This window comes from Saccostrea cucullata, unplaced genomic scaffold, assembly GCF_032062105.1.
Source record: "Saccostrea cucullata isolate Sc308-1 unplaced genomic scaffold, CSIRO_AGI_Scuc_v1 ctg198, whole genome shotgun sequence".
NCBI classification, from domain to species: domain Eukaryota; kingdom Metazoa; phylum Mollusca; class Bivalvia; order Ostreida; family Ostreidae; genus Saccostrea; species Saccostrea cuccullata.
In genome coordinates this window covers 47,579-67,500 of record NW_026931182.1, presented here as the reverse complement: position 1 = coordinate 67,500, position 19,922 = coordinate 47,579, and the positions used below count along the sequence as shown (strand labels likewise).

Genomic DNA, 19,922 nt, shown 5'->3' with positions numbered 1-19,922 from the left:
CACAATACGGAATCCAAGTTTTACATAGAAATAAATAGGAACAAACTTTAAAAATCCTCTTCTCAAGAACCGCTGGGCCAAAAAAGCTGAAACTTATGTTGAAACCTCCTGGGGTAGTGTAGATTCTAGATTGTTGAAATCATGATCCCCCCGGGGTGGGTGGGGGGAGTCACACTAGGTATTACAATGGGGAAATTGGGTATAGAACGGCATCACCAATGCTGCTCAGGTGAGCGATGTGGCCCATGGGCCTCTTGTATTGATATCTGATATATGCTTGTGTCTTATCTTTTGAAATAAGGTACATATGTTACAAAACATATATCAATTAGACTCTGATTATTTAAAAAAAAAAATTAGACTACGGTTGTAAATTGTTTTTATAATTAATGGTGTTTTCATTTTGAGCAAGGGAGTTTTTAAATTAGACTCTGATTATTTTAAAAAAAAATTAGACTACGGTTGTAAATTGTTTTTATAATTAATGGTGTTTTCCTTTTGAGCAAGGGAGTTTTAAATTCGAACAACTTAAGTGTGTTTTCCACGCCTTTTTAACTACATTTACAAACATTTACATACTGTTTTCTTTGTGATAACTCTTTGAGGGTTAAGTGTGTTGATTTCTTGATATTTAATCCTGAAGGTAAATTTAGTCAGATAAAAAAAAAAAAATACCGAATTCAAACGATTATCAAAATAAAAGCTAAAAAATGTATTTTAAAAAATAAGTTGTGATATAACCCACAAATTCTAAATTATCACATACATGTAATAAAATTACACTTATTTTGATGACAGGGCGGATTTTGGTACTTCGTGGCTTTTTTTGCTCTTTAGAAACATGACAAAAAATCCTACTATAGGCAATCTCTCTTGGTAGTCTTTTTGTCAGACGACGTCAGTGGGTTGGGTATGGAAATTAACGAGGAATGTATTTTTTGATTTCAATCTATTTTCGGTATTTTCCATTTATATTTACATCTTTGTTTCACTTATTAATGTATATATACGAAATCACTGTTAGTTTCCTTTGGTATGCCAGGGATATCAATGATAGTTTAAAATGTTGGATGCAAATTATCCTACGCTAAAAACTTTTAACAAGCAGGCTACAGAGTGATTCTTGAAATATATTTTTCCAGATATGGTCAAAATTATAAATTTAAGCAATATAAAGCGTTCAATTTTGAAAATACATTTGATATAGATAACGATTTTTACATTTACGTGATCAAATCAGACTTTTGTCCCACTTTAATCTATATCCAAATGGAGAGAGACACCTTATTTCTTAACGTAATCTACATGGTTACACCCTAATTTTCTCACAGAAGCATAAAGCTGTAAATAAATATAAAGATAACCTTAGTCCTGGGGATAATCTGTAATTGTGCTTTAAATGCACAAACTTTATCTCTGATTTGCAAAGTTCCATACGTATGCGATGACCCTTCTGGCTTTATTCTTTTATAAAGTATCCAAGTCCACTTTGACATGCATTTATAGGTAAAAATTGGACAGATCAAATCAGGGAAACCACGAACAGGAATTGATGTCAACTTTTTCAAAATGCATTGAATTCCGATTGCCGATGAGACAGGGCATCCTCGAGTGAAGGGGATTGAATTGACATTGCTTATTTAATGGAAGGGCCAATCACAAACTCTTTCAAATGTATATAATAGGGAATATTTTATGACATCATTTTTCTAAAATCATGGCCCACGAATGCAGGGTAGGGCCAATATAGGTAATCAAAACTTTTTACATAGAAACATACACGAATATTCCTTAAGAAAAAGCTTTGGTATGATTCGTGATATTGGTATATATGCGACCAGTCTTAGGCAGTGCAGAGTGTCATCAAATTGTGCCTCCCTCCAGGTAGTACGCGGTGGATTCAGGATATGGAATCTTTATGTAAATGTTGCACGTTAAAGATCCCTCACTGCTCAATGACCCTGAGTGCCCAGTAAAGGTCAAAATTGGAGTGAATAATTCTCAAATCGGACGTACAAAAACATACAATCATTCAATCCATCAATTTTCTTTTTGTTTATGTGGATAGGGCTTGTTGCTCCCATAAATTCGTTCGATATTGTTTTGGACCATGTTATTTTGAGAATACGGCGTAAATGTAAACATTTGTTGTTAAAAAATAGAGTTATTATTTTCTGTGGTTACTTTCGATGCTTCAGAATCATAGGCCCTGATTAAAAAAATTATATTGAAACATGCTCAGGTAGTTGAATTTGTTTGTTCAATTCATGGCCTCCGGGATATAGTTAGATTAATTTATCTCCAAGAAATATAAGAAGAAAACTTTTTTTCATTATCAGCATATATAACAACCTGGTAATAATGTAGTATGCGACCAGGTTAAAATTTGTTCATATCATCGTTTTCCAGGATAGAAGAGTCCTACACAAACAGATGAAAGTTTCCACAGGAATGTTTATTAAATTATTTTTTCAAAAAGCTTTTGTACTGAAATAGAGAATTCATATTAATATGCAAACATTCACGAATTGTATGGAATAATATTGTTTAACTATAAGCCATGCAAGCGTAGGGTTGAGGTAGAATCAAAGATCTACATCATCATAAACAATTCATACAATGAAACAATCTTGAAAATGCTCTTCTCTAGAACGATAAAACCATGTAAATCATGTCAGATATATACATGTTTAGTTGTTATGTCAGTTCAGTTATGTCATGACCAATTGGAGTAGAAAGGAACACAGTTGTGCTGCCAAAATCTTTCAAGTGATTACAGTGGGAAAAAGATGTCCCCCTTGTCAGTCTAAGTTTCCTTTCGAGATAAAAATATTTTTGAGTTTTCAAGATACCTGTACTTTGATTATTGGGTCACAGAAGCTTACTTTACTCTAATATTTGACTTGTTTGTTTAATGGTCAACAAAGTATACATTAGTCACATATACCACCGGTAATCTCAATCAAATTTGGTCCCAACGACCTTAGTAATTGCCATTTATTTCAAAACTATATTGAAAGGGAATCGGAACTGATTGAATAAATTAATGTTTAACATCCCCTTTATTTAGTTACTATGATTTTTGTTGAAAACATTGGAATGAATGTTGACTACTGATGTTGGATTAAACAATTACGTTAACTAACGATACTTTTACTTTGTTTGTTTCTTTTTTTTTAGAAAATAGAAAGAACGCTAAGATAAAAGCAGTAGTTTATACAGAAGTACAAGAAAAGAAAAAGTTATTGGAGACTGCAGTTAATTTCCTGTTAGAGAGTTTAAAAAATACAAACGATGGCTGGACAAAGAAAACCATCACCGAGCAAGTGGATAACACAATTAATAAAATTCAGGAAGCTGGAGACAGAGAACTTTTGAAAACATTTATCATAAAATTGACCAAGGATCCAGACATTCAAAAGAGTTTAATTCCTATCGGTGCAGAAATGTGTCAATTGCTTTTATCTGTCCAAGATAAATACGAAGCAACAAAAAGTACTTTAGAGAAAGGATGTATTAGTCTTGTTTTATATTTTGATGATGACAACTGCCTTAAGAAATTTGTGAAAGACTTCGAGACGAGAGATGTGGATTTTATCAAATGTATTTCAAAACTTTTACTGAATAAAAATTTCCTAAGTATCTTCCAAATACATCCAGAAATTGTCAAGTGGAAAACATCTACAGTAAAAATTTTTCAAGGTAAGTTTTTGTCTGCCTTTATTATTAAAAGATAGGAAATATGCATAGTTATTTTGAAACAAAGAATATTATGGACTAGAAAAATAATTTTATTCACTGACAAATATTTTATATAAGATCCAATATAACTATATCAATATTACTAAAAGCAGGCTTTTTAATTATAGACTCATAAGATTGATAAATATACGTTTTTCATAATGTAAAAAATACAACATGTTTTTTCTATTTTTACTTGATATTAAGATTTTAGTTGAGAAAGTATGGAGGGTAATCGTGTTCAAAAATCCAGACTTGTAAGTTTGTAAATACAATCTTGTAAGTTTGTAAATCAAAACTTGTAATCGTATCAGTTTCATAGTATACATATGTAAGTAGGTAATTCAGACATCCAATCATGTAGTTCTGAAAACACAATTGTGTTGACTTGAAGTTCAAATTATAAATGTGTGTATGTTTGATGTTGTAAACTTTGTTTTCCGGAATTTATATTTCCACGCTCTGAATAAAACACAAAATCAATTCACAACTCTACAAATGTAAAGTCTACATGTTTGTCAAATTTTGATTGCAAGAAACTATGGAGGGGTGTCGGTGCCATAATTTATTTTTAATATACTTGTTTCATTTTTAAAATATTATTATTATTATTATTATATTTTTTTTTCCAAATTAAATAAATTCCAACGACTCCGGGGAGGGGTGAACCATGATGTGCCGTGCCCCAATAATTTTGCCGATATAAAGAATACTAAAGAAAACACATGATAGCTAATATATGCTTGTACCCCATCAATAAAAATGTCTGATGACTTCTTTTTAATAGGAGGTGGTGTAGTAGATATATAGTGTCCCCCAACTGAAAATGTATGGCTTTGCCACCCCACCCACCCAACTGAAGTTGCTTCCTACGGACCTACTCTTTATTATTATTATTTTTATTTTTTGCTTCCTTTCGTTTTTTCATTTTATCTGATGTTTCAAATTATGTTGAACTATTCCTAACTTATTATTTTTTGGGGGTAAAACTATTTAAGAAGAATTGAAAGATTTAATAAGAGAGTAGAACTGCAGTGCGCAACAGAATAAAAGTACGTAACCCGAATGAAATTTAAACGAAAATAAGCGCGTTGGCCTTTTTTACATGTTCACAGAGATCTTGCGTGAACAGTCTACGACACGTACTATGTAGATATTTTTCCCTGGAACATGAATTTTGTTTTATTATTTTTAAAACCATATGATTTTATTCTTTTGTGTTTCTTCTCCTTTTCAGGCCCGTTAAAAGTAGTTTCATGGGGGTTGGGGTGGGCACAAAACAAAAATTTCTTGACCCCCGAAAGGCATTACTGTTAGGGGATATAACAATGAATTAGCCTTGATTTCTTTTCTTATGAATATACCCACAATTGGGCACAATTAGAAATTACTTTCATTTACATGTAATTGGCATAGAATACACTGGCTCCCCACCCCCTGTCCGGCCCGGGACCATGAAACTTAGATGAGCTCACTTTTGATTCAGTCTCTCTATTACTAATTTCCTGTAGTAAACCAAGTTTGGGAAGTGGCACGAAAAAGATCCCTCGCTGCCATATGGCCCTAAGTGTCGAGCATAGGATAAAATTTGCAGCTCTCCACCGGCTAATGGTGGCGTCTCTATATTAGTGAAAATTCTCGTGAGGGACGTTAAACAACAATTAATCCTTTGATGAAAGTGAGACTGTGATCAATTGCAACAGTGAGCTCGTCTAAGTTTAATTAATGGCCCTGGTGCATGACGTTTCAAATATGATAAATATGGCCCCATGCATTCCTGATTGCATGCTAATATTGTATATAAATATCAGGTATATTTCAGTTGATATTGATATAACAAGATTTTAAAGATATGTATGCCGTGTTAAACAGTATTTTTGCACAGCTGAAATCGAACAAAAATTTCTGGAGTATGATAAGCTACCAAAAATGAAGCATTCTGGCAAATTCGACGAAATTTTATTCGGTATTAACAAAGTACTGGTCAGGAAAAGAACACGATATTCTCATGCATATTTATAAAGGACTGACGTTTATCCTGGATCTGCGCATGTGCGCGGGAAAAGCATCGCGAGAATCATCAGGTCGAGGAAAATATTTTTTGTGACGTCTGTTCAGTGAGGGACACAAATAGACCAATCAGCTCAATGAGTTGCATTTAATGCATTTATGGGTTACTACATAAAATACTACATGTGTTTTTCAAAAAGGCTATAGTTTTTTAAATCGCTCTCAGAAAGACGATGCATTATGTACATTGTTATCTACTAATCCCATGCTCATATTTGCATACAAATGATTAACAATGATGAAAATTAAAGTTTTCCCCACTCCATTGTACAGGTCCGTTTGTTTAGAGTTTCCGCGTGCTGTACTGCTAGTGGACATTTTCGGTTGGGTGACAATTTACGGATCTTCAGTATGGAGCGCATATTTTATGTCAAATACAATGTATGGAAAGTAATTTTTTAAACTGCTATGTTTACACCCTGAATGGGATATCGTCAATTATCCCTTCTGGTTTTTTAATATGAACTACATAACATATGTAGATGAAACTTACATTCCATACATCTTGCCTTCTTAGAAATATAGTTGGGCTAATAAAATAAAATTGGTCAAGGAATTCCAGGCCTCTAAAAACTATTCCAGTATGAGGGCACAACCAAGTATTTCGATGAACACCATTAAGAAAAATTAATTCAGGTAGGTAGCATCGTTTTTTTAAAGTGGGTGGGGGGATAGAACAGTTAGAATAAAAATCAACTAGCTCTAAGAAATCTGACAAGTAAAATAGGTTCCAATATCTTTCACTACTAAATTTTATTCATTCACTACAATTAACCGCCAAACTCCAAATTTCACTTTCGAACTAGCCCGAGCCAATGCTGATAACCTACTTGCAAGATTTTTTATATTATTTTCAAGGGGTCAGAAATATTGTGATTCATATGTAAAGAATATAATTATATTATTTAGTAGTATTCTTGTTTTGGCATTCGGTATATTGTGCAGATTTATACATGCTATTCTGTGGAATACTTTTGTTGTTTTGAACCATTAAGAAATGCAGAATCGAATGTATCTAATAACCATTTTGATTGATCAAATTATATCATTTGTTTGTATTGGTTATTTCATTTTGGCACACCATGGTTTCCACACTTCCTTTATCCATAGTCGCTGACAGCTGTAGAAGTTCACCCGACCGAAAATGTCCATTGAAAAGACAATTGCACGTGATTATTCGTCGGTACGAAAAGCAACCAACTCTGAGGTGCTCTCAATATTGACAATCTCTAACTCACGTGTTTGTAGTAAAAACGTAGTAGACCATCATGCTTTTCGGTTCATTCACGAGATTGGACCATTGTTTGCTGTAAACATGCGCGACAACGTGATCGTGAATATTTCAATAAGAGGCGGTTTTTTACACCCCTACTAATGTGTTCGGAACCTTTTATTTTTCGGTGTTCTGCAAATTATAAAACCCGATGACTTCAGAGAAGCTCTGGCAGTGGCTTTGGTGAGAGTTAGCGAGACTTCAGCGAGATAGGGTAAATTTTTCACGGAAATGTGGCTAGGAAGTGACTAGCACGTGGAGGCAAGGTAAACAGAAAAGTTATGTTGCGTTTCAGTTTTCACCACCCTAGAATCAGCTGATAATGTCTGTAGAAATGTATTTCAATCAATTAATCGCTTTTACATTCATTCAAACTTAAATAAGTATCCTCTATAATACAATTTTCTGCAGTCATGAAATAAAATTTCTTTTTAGACAAATATTTTTGCATGGGAACGGGGACTATATTTTTTGGTGTCAGAGTATCAAATGAGGCACCAGCATGATTTTAACTGACCAATCAGCTGAATGAGTATTGTGGGTTACTACGAGTACTACAGGAATTTTACTCTTGAAAAAAGGACAACCTTATGGTAAATGAAAAGCATTTTTAAAAATATCATTTTCATGCTCATAATGACAAACAATTCATTTGTTAAATAAACGGCGGAAGTCCAGGTTTCTGAAAGTCATACTGCAAAAGCGATTTGCGTCTGTATTAATTCCTTTGTTGTACTATCGGTGAATACAATTGCCAGGTGAATTCCCTTGCCAAACACGTGATCACAAACGTAAAATTTTTGTCCATTTAACAACGAATAAAAAACGCCCGTAACATCTTTCATAGATTCTTATCTTTGTATTTTGTTTGTAAGAACATTTTTTTTAATTTGCAGTCCATTAACATGACCGTAGATTGACCTGAACTACGTGTTCGAAGTAAAATATAAATATGTATTTGGCGTAAACGTTGCTATTCATTCAACGATTGGTCAGTTGCTCGTGGTAAGACCCTCTGTGCGCATTTATAACAATAACCAAATAAGGCAAACAAAGGTTTGTCAGTGTAGATGATAATTCACATTTTTTACCAGCGAATTACTGTAAACCAACTTTTATTCGCGACGACTTTATTTCGCGATTAACCAGAGATAAACTAGTTCGCGACGATTTATTTACATCTACTTCAAGGACCGGTTCGCGGCGAGAAATATTCGCGATGACGAGGCCCTCGCGAACTTCGCGAAAATTTCTCGCACGTGAAAAAAAGTTGGTTTACAGTATCGGTCACTAGTGAGCTCTAATTTTCGCCGAAAAGTATAAGATATTTTGTTATTTTAACACCCCTTCCTTTAGCCACCCTTTTTCTGTTGAAAATGATGAAAGTCTTTCAGACAGTTTGGAAACATTTATTACTGGAGATGTTTTAAAAAAAAACAGGCTATAGCAATAGCATGTTTACAGCCAATTTTATTTAAAAAACCGGTTCTACCCTATAACCTTTGAATAGATCACCATAAACCACGTGTCTTGAATTTAAATCACAATAACATTAGTAGGGGTGTTTTATCCGACACGGAGAGAAAATAACTTTTACCAAATAATATTTCATAACTTTTAAAAGTGATGGAGTGGAATTGTCTTATTTGCAGAAAGTATATAACTTATATAACTTGATGAGACACCACATATATTTATTACTTTTAAAATAAAACACTAATACGGCATATATAGCTTTAAATTAGGACTGAGATTTTTTTTTCCACTTCAACAAGTCTAAGGACCGAAGAAGAAAAGGGGGCAAAATGTTGGGCTCTCCACTTTTTGTGTGGAAAATAATCATGAGCAGATGTTTTGATTTGAAAATGCATCTATAGGCTGCATTCCCCCTCCCAAACACACTTTTTCTTTCATATTCACCAAACTCTGGCTAATTCTTGCGTTGAAAAAAAGTTTCTGAAAAGTTATAATGAAAGATCCAAAAAAGTTTTACATGTACCAGTTTATTTAATTAATATTTGTCATTTCTTTTTTGGGGGACCCCCCCTTTCCCCCGAAGAATATTGATACGTAACTGCATCTACTGAATGTTTTTCAAATATTATATTATTGCAATTATAATTAAGGATGAATTCTTCTGATCAATTTACCCCAAGTGGGTCTTCGTACTTAGACATGTCGTAAAATTCAAACTGATAACAATTTACAAACAAATTTTTAAAGTTTTTATGATTTACATGTTTAACTATATTTATTTTTAATTAAAAAATCTTTCTATGTTGTATTGATGACCAAGACGTGTGCAAAATTACGATATTTACGACATAGGCCTAAGAAGTGAAATCGACATGATCGAGAGAGGAAGAAGACGGGATCGCCCCTTTCAAAGCTACAGGAATGCCGAATGACGCTCCGTTAAAAGTATTCTCGATAAAAGAGTCGACAGAAATTTGAAAACATTTTAAAAATCGCCGATATCACAATCAGGCCATGTACATTCTCGAAAGCAGCGCCCCAAACATGCCAGCCTAGAGCGCCGAAATGACGACGTTCCAGTAGCAGTGGAAAAGCGAAAATGTAGGTTTCCAGTGCTGTAAAACTTATTGAAATATCAATGTTTATGCATTATAGAAACAAAAGTTTTTAAATGCCTGGTATACTGTATCATCGCAAACTGAAACATTGCATAAACATGTCACATACATGTACGGAACGTTTTCAGATTTGTGCAGACGACAGCATTCGTATTATTCTTTTTATTGCAACTTTAGCTCGTAGCATATGACAAATTTCATTTGATATTGTAAATGCAGAATATCTATCCCAAATTTATAGACATACCGTACGAAAATAATAAGATAACATCTCTAATTTTTAGCTGTTTACATTCAATAAGAAACTAGGTCGCTTCCTTCTATGGCGGCCTATTCGGGTTAAAAAATAGAATATTTCTGAAACATCATAAAACGTAGAGAGAAATTATTTGATTCTAAACGACAGGCCTGGGTTCATAAAAACAAAGTCAGTTAGACAAAATAATGATTTTACATTTTTTGAATAATGAAATTAATAGTAATTATAATTTTTTTTTTCTAAAATAATTTTTTTCAGGTAAGTCTTGTTGTCACAAGAATAACAAATGAAGAACTTTAGAAAAGAGCAGGTTTTTGGAATCACGACAATCAGATGGAGAAAACCATGCAAATCAGATTGAGAAAGTGGGACTGGATTTGACTAATCCCAGGAAAGCCATCATCCAACACCACAAACCAGAACCCAATCCAGAACCCACAGGGCAAGAGAAAGAGAGGACATCTAACGAACCATTATGAAGTTTTATGTGTTAAATAATTACTTTTTGTTCATAAAAGCTTTTCTAAACAAAATTGCAATTATTATCTGAAATTATCACACAAATTTTGAATATTTTGTGAATAAAACGCATATTTTGAAGCCTAAATGCCTTAATTTATTTTCATTAAATGCTGAAAAAGAAATAGGGGGTGGGGATATAAAAAATATCAAAACTTTCTTATATGTACACTAACCCCTACTTTTTATACTATGAAAAGAAACCAAAATACCTAAAGAAACTGTGCAACAATTTTCTCAAAAAGTTTAATTGTAGAAATATGGTTTTCTCTATTTTTTGGAGCAATTTTATGGGGGAAAATTTGCCTAATTTTGACACCGGTGTACAACATTTTTGGATACAAGTTATCTAATTGGTGTTTATTTGCTCAAATTTTGTTTAAAAAATTTACTTTGCAATACTTTCAAGTAAATTTAAGCCAAATTATGTTTAAATGGATTGTATTTATAAGTTTATGAGGTATTTTTATGGTCTAATAACCATTTTAATGAAATTTCCCATGCTCTATAATGGCCTATGTTAGAGGGGTTGAATCTTTCTTAGATGAACACTAACATACACTTTTCTTGTCTTTAAATTATTCCTTGGATATTACACTTTCAGAAAAATATAAGCATGTGGAAAGTTTAATGCACGTTTTTTTTTCCGTGTATCAGAAGAATACATCCTTAAGATCTAACCTGGGGCATTTATCGTAGTTGCCTAATGGTTGGGCGTTTGCGTCGTAGGCCATGGCCGGGAAGTTCAGAGTTGGATTGTTTTAAGTATCAATTTAACTAAACTCTCTCCTCCATACCTCCCCAATAAATAAAAAGGTCATCAGACTTTTTTAAATTGAGGGGGCACAAGCATATAATAGCTATATTTTCTATAGTTTTCTATATATATGTATATCGCCCCCCCCCCCCCGCCCCTAGGACCATGAAGGAAATTAAATAAAACTTGAAAATATAAAGAAGAAGTAAGAACTAAAATAAGAAATAAAAAATGAAGTCATTAAAATTTACATGTATTTAATTTGGAAAACAAGAAAGTATAATGAAATTAAAAAAAAAATTTAAAAAGCAATTGTGGCACTGATGGCCCTCCATAATTTTCGTAATCAAAATTCGACAAACATGTAGACTTTACATTTGAAGAGTTGTGAATTGTCTTTGTGTTTTATTCAGAGCGCGGAAATATAAATTCCGGAAAACAAAGTTTACAACATCAAAGATACACACATTCATAATTTGAACTTAAAGTCAACACAGTTGTAATTTCAGAACTACATGCTTGGAAGTCTGAATTACCTACTTACATATGTATACTATGAAACTGATACGATTACAAGATTGGATTTACAAACTTAAAAGATTTCATTTACAGATTTGCAAACTTACAAGATTGCATTTACAGATTTACAAACTTACAAGATTGCATTTACAAATTTACAAGTCTGGATTTTTGAACACGATTACCCTCCATAAGAACGTAATATTGAGCTAATGTCTAAACATTTTTTGAATGTAGCTGATAGTTTAAACTGAATTATATGGAGCTATTTTTTATAGGATCTGAACAGTTGGACGAAATTAATCTTGAGAGACCCATAATTGGAACATACAAAGATTTTACAGAAGATATTGAAGGTAAAGTTTAAAAAAGTAAACATGTATACTAAAACAATTTTTTCAAAGGTGTGTTAATTTTGTCCAAATTTTAACGCACATTAAAAAAATCAAAGTGCGTAATTTTTTCTAAGTTTGTTGCCACAGGCTTGTTAATAATTAAAATTCGCCTCAAATTTATTCTTAATGACGTTCGTTTCCCTTGCACAAAACGCTTTGATTTTTCTACACTTCCTAAACTGTAAACCGTAAGGATACTGAATATTTACCGAAGTTTTGACAGATTTAGTCATTATGAATGAAAGGATTCATTGAACCCTTTAATGAGTTAATTACCCTGAAATTTTTAATATTTACAAATACTTTTATAATGATTTTAGAACATTTAATCATAGGTACATGTGTATATGGAACCAACATGTATTGGAGGTTTCAATCTTTGATCGTAAAATTTAGATCAAGGTTAATGATCAAGGTTATTCAAAGTATGAGAAACTCAGCTCTTTCATGTATATTTTATCTTAAATTTTTAAATGTATGATATATTCTAATGTATCGTAAATAAGTCCTTCTATACCAATTTTTAATTTATGATCTTGAACCCTAAGTCTGTATTTCCCATTTCACCATAATCTTTGCCACCATAATTCTTTCAAAACCATACATTGTATATACACCAAACCTTCACTGATGTTTTCAGTTTTTCAAAAAAAGATGTCAATTTATTCAGTGTGAAAGGATCTTGTGACTCCTTATGTATTCATTGCCATTGTCAAGGCCAAGTCTATTTAATTTCCTTCCTTAATATTATATTCAATTTAGATTTTTTTTAGCCATTTCTGGTTTCTTTTTCAAATTATTTGTCCCTGCGAGTAAAAAACAAAAGAAAAATGAAAATTTTACTCAGTGGAAAGATCTTTTATTGTTCTCTAATTGTTTAAGAACAATTAGTTTACGAATTTTTTTTATTTAGGGTTTAAAATTTTGATGTCGGGTCCCTATTATAATATACATAAATTACATGAGTGTAAGGTAAATATGAAATTTTTTTTAGCCATGATTAGTAATATTTCCCGAGGGCTTTGCCTGAGATGAATGATCGTTGGATATTAAATACTCAGCATTTTTTCCCGAACATTCATTGTGACGTCATTGTATTGTTGACAACGTCATTACCATAACATTTTAACGTCAAATGTTCAAGGTAAAACGTCTGAAGAATTTGAATGAAAGCGCTAACGTTTTACAACTTGTGTTGTCGTTTTTTTTCTTTTTTTAATATATATATATATATATATATATATATATATATATATTAGGGATGTCAAATCGGTCAATTTTTAATACTCGGTTACTCGGACGTTTTTCCGATCGAGTACCCGGGTACTCGGTAAAAATGTAAATAAATATGAACAAGTTAATTGATGACTGTAAAACATTGTAAACTTTTGTAGAAATAAAACAGATGGGAGGTTATCTGCAAATGCGTTGTAACAATTATGACCACTTTGTACCCGACGAAATTTAAGCTTACATATTTTTAAGTTCAATTTATTTTTCACATAAATACGACAAATAAAATCATAAATGGTTCACATTGTTTTTGTTTAAAAAATAATCTGTTCCGTAGTTGTAATGTAACTTTTTGGTGCGTTTGATGTCCAAGTGATAAGTTGTCTGAGCTATGTACAGTATCAACTTGATCATGTTATCCTATATCAGAGCGGATTTACGATCTTTGTAAACTTTTTGATCCTAGATTTCATAAAATTACGATACGGTATGTTGTAGTTTGGAACAACGATGGGCATAAGATTTTTAAAGCATTTGCCTTCAACATGTTCAACCATTTGCATGAATTGGCATGTAATCAAACGCATCCATATCAACAATCGCACGTGCAATAATTTGTATCTTCTGTCTCTTTCCCCGAGAATTTTGGCTTCTTGGAGAATTGACAAAATTATTTAATTTATTTAAATATAATGGACCTCAAGCGATGTTCAATGAAAACAAAATTTATTTAATAATTAAAGCAAAGTTAACCAAACATAATGGTTGAAGACAGTCGAAGGTGAGAAAAGCCAGGTAGGTACATCAGGTCTTTGGTCACGATAATTACTGTATAAACACCGCCACAGGCGATATCGGTCATTTAGAGGCGTAGGAAACCCTAATTGCTGTATGTACAAGTGCAATGAATATTTTTCGTTTTAAAACCGATGTTTCAATGCATTAAATAAAAAGCTTAGAAATATTTAAAAATATACATCCGAGTAACCGAGTACCGATTTTAGTATTCGATACTCGGACGTTCGATCGAGTACCCGGTTAACCGGGTACTCGTTGACATCCCTAATATATATATATATATATATATATATATATATATATATATATATATATATATATATATATATATATATATACAAAGCACTAAAAATGACCAACGACACGAACAATAAAAAATTGTCAAATTTTCGGGACGCCCTGTCCCTTCCTCAGGACAAAGAAAAAGTTAAAAAGTCATAAGAACAAAGGAAAAAGAGAAACAAAAACAACTAGCACTACTACTAAACTACTAAACACTAGATATTTACATACTTAATTACATGATGAATTGGAAATTTTTAAGAACACTAATAAAGAAAGAAATCCGGACCGCTATGAAATGCGTCCGGTGTACCAATGAAAACTGTCGCTAGTGCTCAGTGTCGCTCTGAAAAAAGCGGTAGCCGTGCAATTCGACACTCGTATAATTAGACCCAGAGAAAGTTGTAATCGCCTTATATAGACGCAATTAGTGTTTAAAATGAAGTAAAATCGAAGTAATAAAGTTCCAAGACTGTTAAAGAATTCTGTTTTTTTAATATTTTCAGCAAAATCTTGAAAAATAAGTGTTTGACATTCGACGCTATTGAATCACGATCGGCATCTGATCTGGGCTTTCATTATACTTCATCTCTAAAATTACATAAGAAGAAGTGCAATTTATGACTAATTTAATTAGATATTTATTAATTGACTGAAAAAAAAAATATTTGGGAAAAGAAAGCGACAGCAGAAGTGTACTATAAACTGTTTAATGTTTTTAAACATCGAGATCGGCATCCAACTAAATCATGTAAATCAGCTGTTTGCACTCGAGAGAACAAATTATGATTAGTAAACTCGCAATCAAAACCGATCTATTGTAAGTAAGACAGTATTTTAACAAGATAAAATAAAAATAATTATCGTTTGTTTTGCCGATAAATGTAATGTTAGACACAAGTAAGGTTAAATTATGGTTTCGCCACTTGCAACCAGTACAGAATACTTCAAATAAAGTTTTGACGCGAATTTCCTCTATTTATTGTGGTTTTAACAGTTTAGTGTGTCTAATTTAAACAATATTTTATTATGAATAAACTGTAGTAAAATATGAACATTTTACTATGTAAGAATGTCGCCTACCTTAAAGTAAGTATACAACTAAGGTGACGACCAATGAACAAATTCTACATGGTGAAAACGGTACAGGTACAACAAACAAGGGAAAAGGTAACACACGTGGTGAGTGGTTTGAGGACTGGACCGGACTGCCTAGGGAAGCATGCTGGCCAGCACGGGTGGATGAGTATGAGGTCAGGGTGAAAGGTCATAGGGAATACATTAACATACACAATTTCACTACATTCCTCCCCGTTTTATTTAATAAAAATAGGGTCAATTACTGAAATTTACTTAGAGGAATGTATACCAGAAATATATAAATATAATCTTATATAGCATGGAAAACGTATTAACTAATTCATGTATCCACATGAACTTGGACGGAATTACGTCCAGCACCTTAGTTCTGCAGGATAAACATGTTTGTATGTGGCAAGATTTATTAAAGTAAGTTAATATACGAATTATTATAATCCGCATGTAACTTCCACATTGGATCAAATGAACATGTTTAGCCATACGCATTCCATGTTGTATGTTATACATTTCCTATGTTTTAACACTTAATATAGCCAAAAGGAATATAACTTACCTATGACCTAACACTGACCTACTTCCACGAGAGTCCTGAAACTGAATGGATTCATGACATATGGTTTTAGTCAAGTGAGATTCAGTTGTACCAGTATGTAACTTAATCGTGTATACAACTGATTTACTTAATTAAATTGTGCAAGAGTGCAGTAATATATGTTAGCTGACTTAACAACAATCAGATTAACTAAACTGCTGTGATGTATATTACTGCTAATTAACTTAATATGATTATATTTTAATGTATGTCCGTCACCTTAAATATGTCAATGTCTAAATACTGTACTTTAAGACTTATACTAAGTAACTGAACTTAAGCCTAAGAACCTAAACTAAGTAAACTATATATTTTCTTACTACCTATCCTGATAACTAAACTAACTAAACATGCTAAAGAAGCTTCCTAAATTGTCGACTAAAGATAGGATAAGCCAGGAAATATAATTATCAAACGTATTTACAAAACATATTCCGAATCATTACCGTCACTTTCTAAAATTAGTTAGTCGGGTAAGATACGGAAAATGTACAACAAATAACTATATACAAACTATGTAACGCAATCCGCCCAACACCGTCACTGAGAAAGGTCAGCCTAGTATATATTCGGAAAGCATAAGGTTATTTACAATCTTACATAAAGCAATCCTGCCTAATACCGTCACTGAGAATGGTCAGCCGGGTATCTGACGGAAAGCATGTATGTTGCATGATTACACCAGTCCTTGTTTAGTTATTCTTGGACTTTCTTAGGAACTGGATCAAGGACATGCAACAGGATAGATCATTGCATATTTACGACTTAGGTATTGCCTGAATATGCTTCACCCAGATCAGATCTCCATGGAACAGTGAGAGGAACTACATCATCTAGGTCACAGCACCAGTAGTGAATTCCACCACAAGTCAAGTCTTCAATGTTGAAGTTTGACCTGTAAAAGGGACAAGCTACGTCCATCCTAGATGATGCGTCTGTATTAGTATGCCATCCCTGTGTACAGTCATGTTGTATTTCTGTCCAACGAGCTAGCTGGCGTACATTTGGCAAAGCATCTTCCCAGCATCGAAAGAAGTTACGAAAAAGACTATAACTGCCAAGAAGTTCCTTACTATAACTGTGCAGTAGCATCGTTGTTTAGATGACAGGGTTAAATTAGCATAAGCGATAGTTCTCTCTTCACTATCTTGGACTTAACATTGATAAATAAATGTAACTTATGGAGAACAATACTCTAAATTCTGCACTATTTTTACATCTACAAACTACACTTACACTATTTCCCCTCCCTTTTATTTTAAAATAAGAGAAGTAGTAATACAGGTCTAACTGTTCTAAGTATTTAATGTAGAAATACTAGAACTTATGTAATGTAGTTTGTGCATATATAATTAGCTATACTGGTGTATTGACTATTGTACACAAATAACTAAAGAACATGTACTATAATTGTGTAAGCAAGTCTTTAAGTAATGCCCTTAAATAATAACTAAACAGTGCTGCAAGTTATAGTTATAATAAACACTTAATATGTTGGTAATGTTGGTATGGTAATGTTGGTAAGATAAGTATAATTATCCACTAACTAGATGCTAAACTGATTATAAATATAAGAACTAAAACACTGTAGGTAAATTAGTCCACTACCAACTATTTCCAGTTGAGAGTTAACTACCAGTTCTTGTTTAAATGTTAGTAGCTTGAATAAATTAGAGTTGAATAAGGTTAGACTGCAATAAAACTAATGTTATTAACACTACAGTCTACTGACCTTATACTAAGTACCTTCCATAATACATGTACTAAAAATGATAAGATTACTACACTAATTTGATTTAAATCTTAACTTTATAAACACTAAATTTTTCCTTTCCTAATTTTAAGAATGGAAAGATAATTTTTAACTAATTTACTTATATCAAAACCAACACACTAAGTATAGTAGAACTATAGTATATAACTCAATAAACTCTGGATATAAGCATTTCAGGGATTTTATTGCAAATGATCTATGTCAATGTGATGGGCCATGGTACAACCCAGCACTTGTTCTCAAGTGGCAGCCCAGATGAAAAACATAGCCCACAGTAAACATACTGGAAGGCACAAACAAGGTATTCTCTACAAGTAAAATGCAGGTACTTGTTGGCAGCATTCCAAGTAAACTTGGTTGTGCCATCTGAGTTGTCACTTTTAGTGGTGGTGGTAAAATACACAGCTGGAGCTGGGACAGACACTGTATCATTGGAGTCACTGGAGAAGCTATGAGGGTATGTTTCTTCTTCACCAGTATCTTCCATAGATATGGGCTCCTCTTCCTGAACTGGTGGTGTAAGGGATTCAGAGGTAGCCACATCTGTCTCATCTGTACCAAGCTCTTCACAGGAGGGCATCTGTATATTGCTGGATGCCAAAGCATTTACAACAGACTTGTTGCTATGCTCAGGCAACAGATCACTCCTAGGAGGCTGTGTATCCAAAGTCAGATCAGGGAATGGTTGGCAGTTGGATGTTATGTTAGAATCTGGAGTTAAATGGCGACCAGCAGTTGAATGCTCACTACTCAGTAGCCATAACTCAGATGAACTGCCTTCAGGAACATCTTTGTCCTCTATGTCTGGAGTTGTTTGGCAACCAGCAGTTGAATACTCACTACTTGTACTCGGTAGCCATAACCCAGACTTGCTGTCATCATTTTGGTCTCTGTCCTCTATGTCTTCTCTGCGTGGAATTTCAGGAACTTGGGGATCACCATTTGACATCATGGTATTCCACTGCATACTAGCAGGTGATGTATCACCACTCCGTATTTGTGGAAAACCTGGTGGACTCTTGCAGGTAACTGTGGGTGTCTGCTGCTGCTGGTGCACTGCTGCAGTAAATGTTGGCTGCTGGTGCTGATGGTACACTGATGCAGGCAGGACAGATTCATAGCTGCTGACGTCTCCAGGTTTCAACGGTGAAGAACCATCTGATAGTTCCTGGCCTTGGTTGTAGGGAATTTCACTTCTTGACATAGCAGGACATTGTACAGCTACCTCATCGTGTGAGTTTGCCAATGGTGATGGCATTGCTGGTCCTCCATACATGCACGGCTGTGGGTATTGCTGTTGAGGTACCATGTATCCAGGTGGGAACATTCCAGGATATGGGCCATATTCATAGGGTATGCTAGGATATGGATATGAAATTCCACGCAGAGAAGACATAGAGGACAGAGACCAAAATGATGACAGCAAGTCTGGGTTATGGCTACCGAGTACAAGTAGTGAGTATTCAACTGCTGGTTGCCAAACAACTCCAGACATAGAGGACAAAGATGTTCCTGAAGGCAGTTCATCTGAGTTATGGCTACTGAGTAGTGAGCATTCAACTGCTGGTCGCCATTTAACTCCAGATTCTAACATAACATCCAACTGCCAACCATTCCCTGATCTGACTTTGGATACACAGCCTCCTAGGAGTGATCTGTTGCCTGAGCATAGCAACAAGTCTGTTGTAAATGCTTTGGCATCCAGCAATATACAGATGCCCTCCTGTGAAGAGCTTGGTACAGATGAGACAGATGTGGCTACCTCTGAATCCCTTACACCACCAGTTCAGGAAGAGGAGCCCATATCATTGGAGTCACTGGAGAAGCTATGAGGGTATGTTTCTTCTTCACCAGTATCTTCCATAGATATGGGCTCCTCTTCCTGAACTGGTGGTGTAAGGGATTCAGAGGTAGCCACATCTGTCTCATCTGTACCAAGCTCTTCACAGGAGGGCATCTGTATATTGCTGGATGCCAAAGCATTTACAACAGACTTGTTGCTATGCTCAGGCAAC

At 33.7% G+C, this 19,922-nt stretch overlaps 1 protein-coding gene across 1 annotated transcript in view; it reads left to right on the top strand.

Annotated features, from left to right (window-relative positions):
• LOC134231692 (uncharacterized) overlaps positions 1 to 13,595 on the top strand; it is a 30,672-nt gene extending 17,077 nt beyond the window's left edge. The window contains exons 10-12 of the mRNA XM_062713667.1: positions 3,181 to 3,702; positions 12,011 to 12,088; positions 13,522 to 13,595. Of these exons, the coding sequence (XP_062569651.1) occupies positions 3,181 to 3,702; positions 12,011 to 12,088; positions 13,522 to 13,595 (674 nt within the window). The remainder of the gene's footprint in view (positions 1 to 3,180; positions 3,703 to 12,010; positions 12,089 to 13,521) is intronic.
• The last annotated feature ends 6,327 nt before the right edge of the window (positions 13,596 to 19,922 follow it).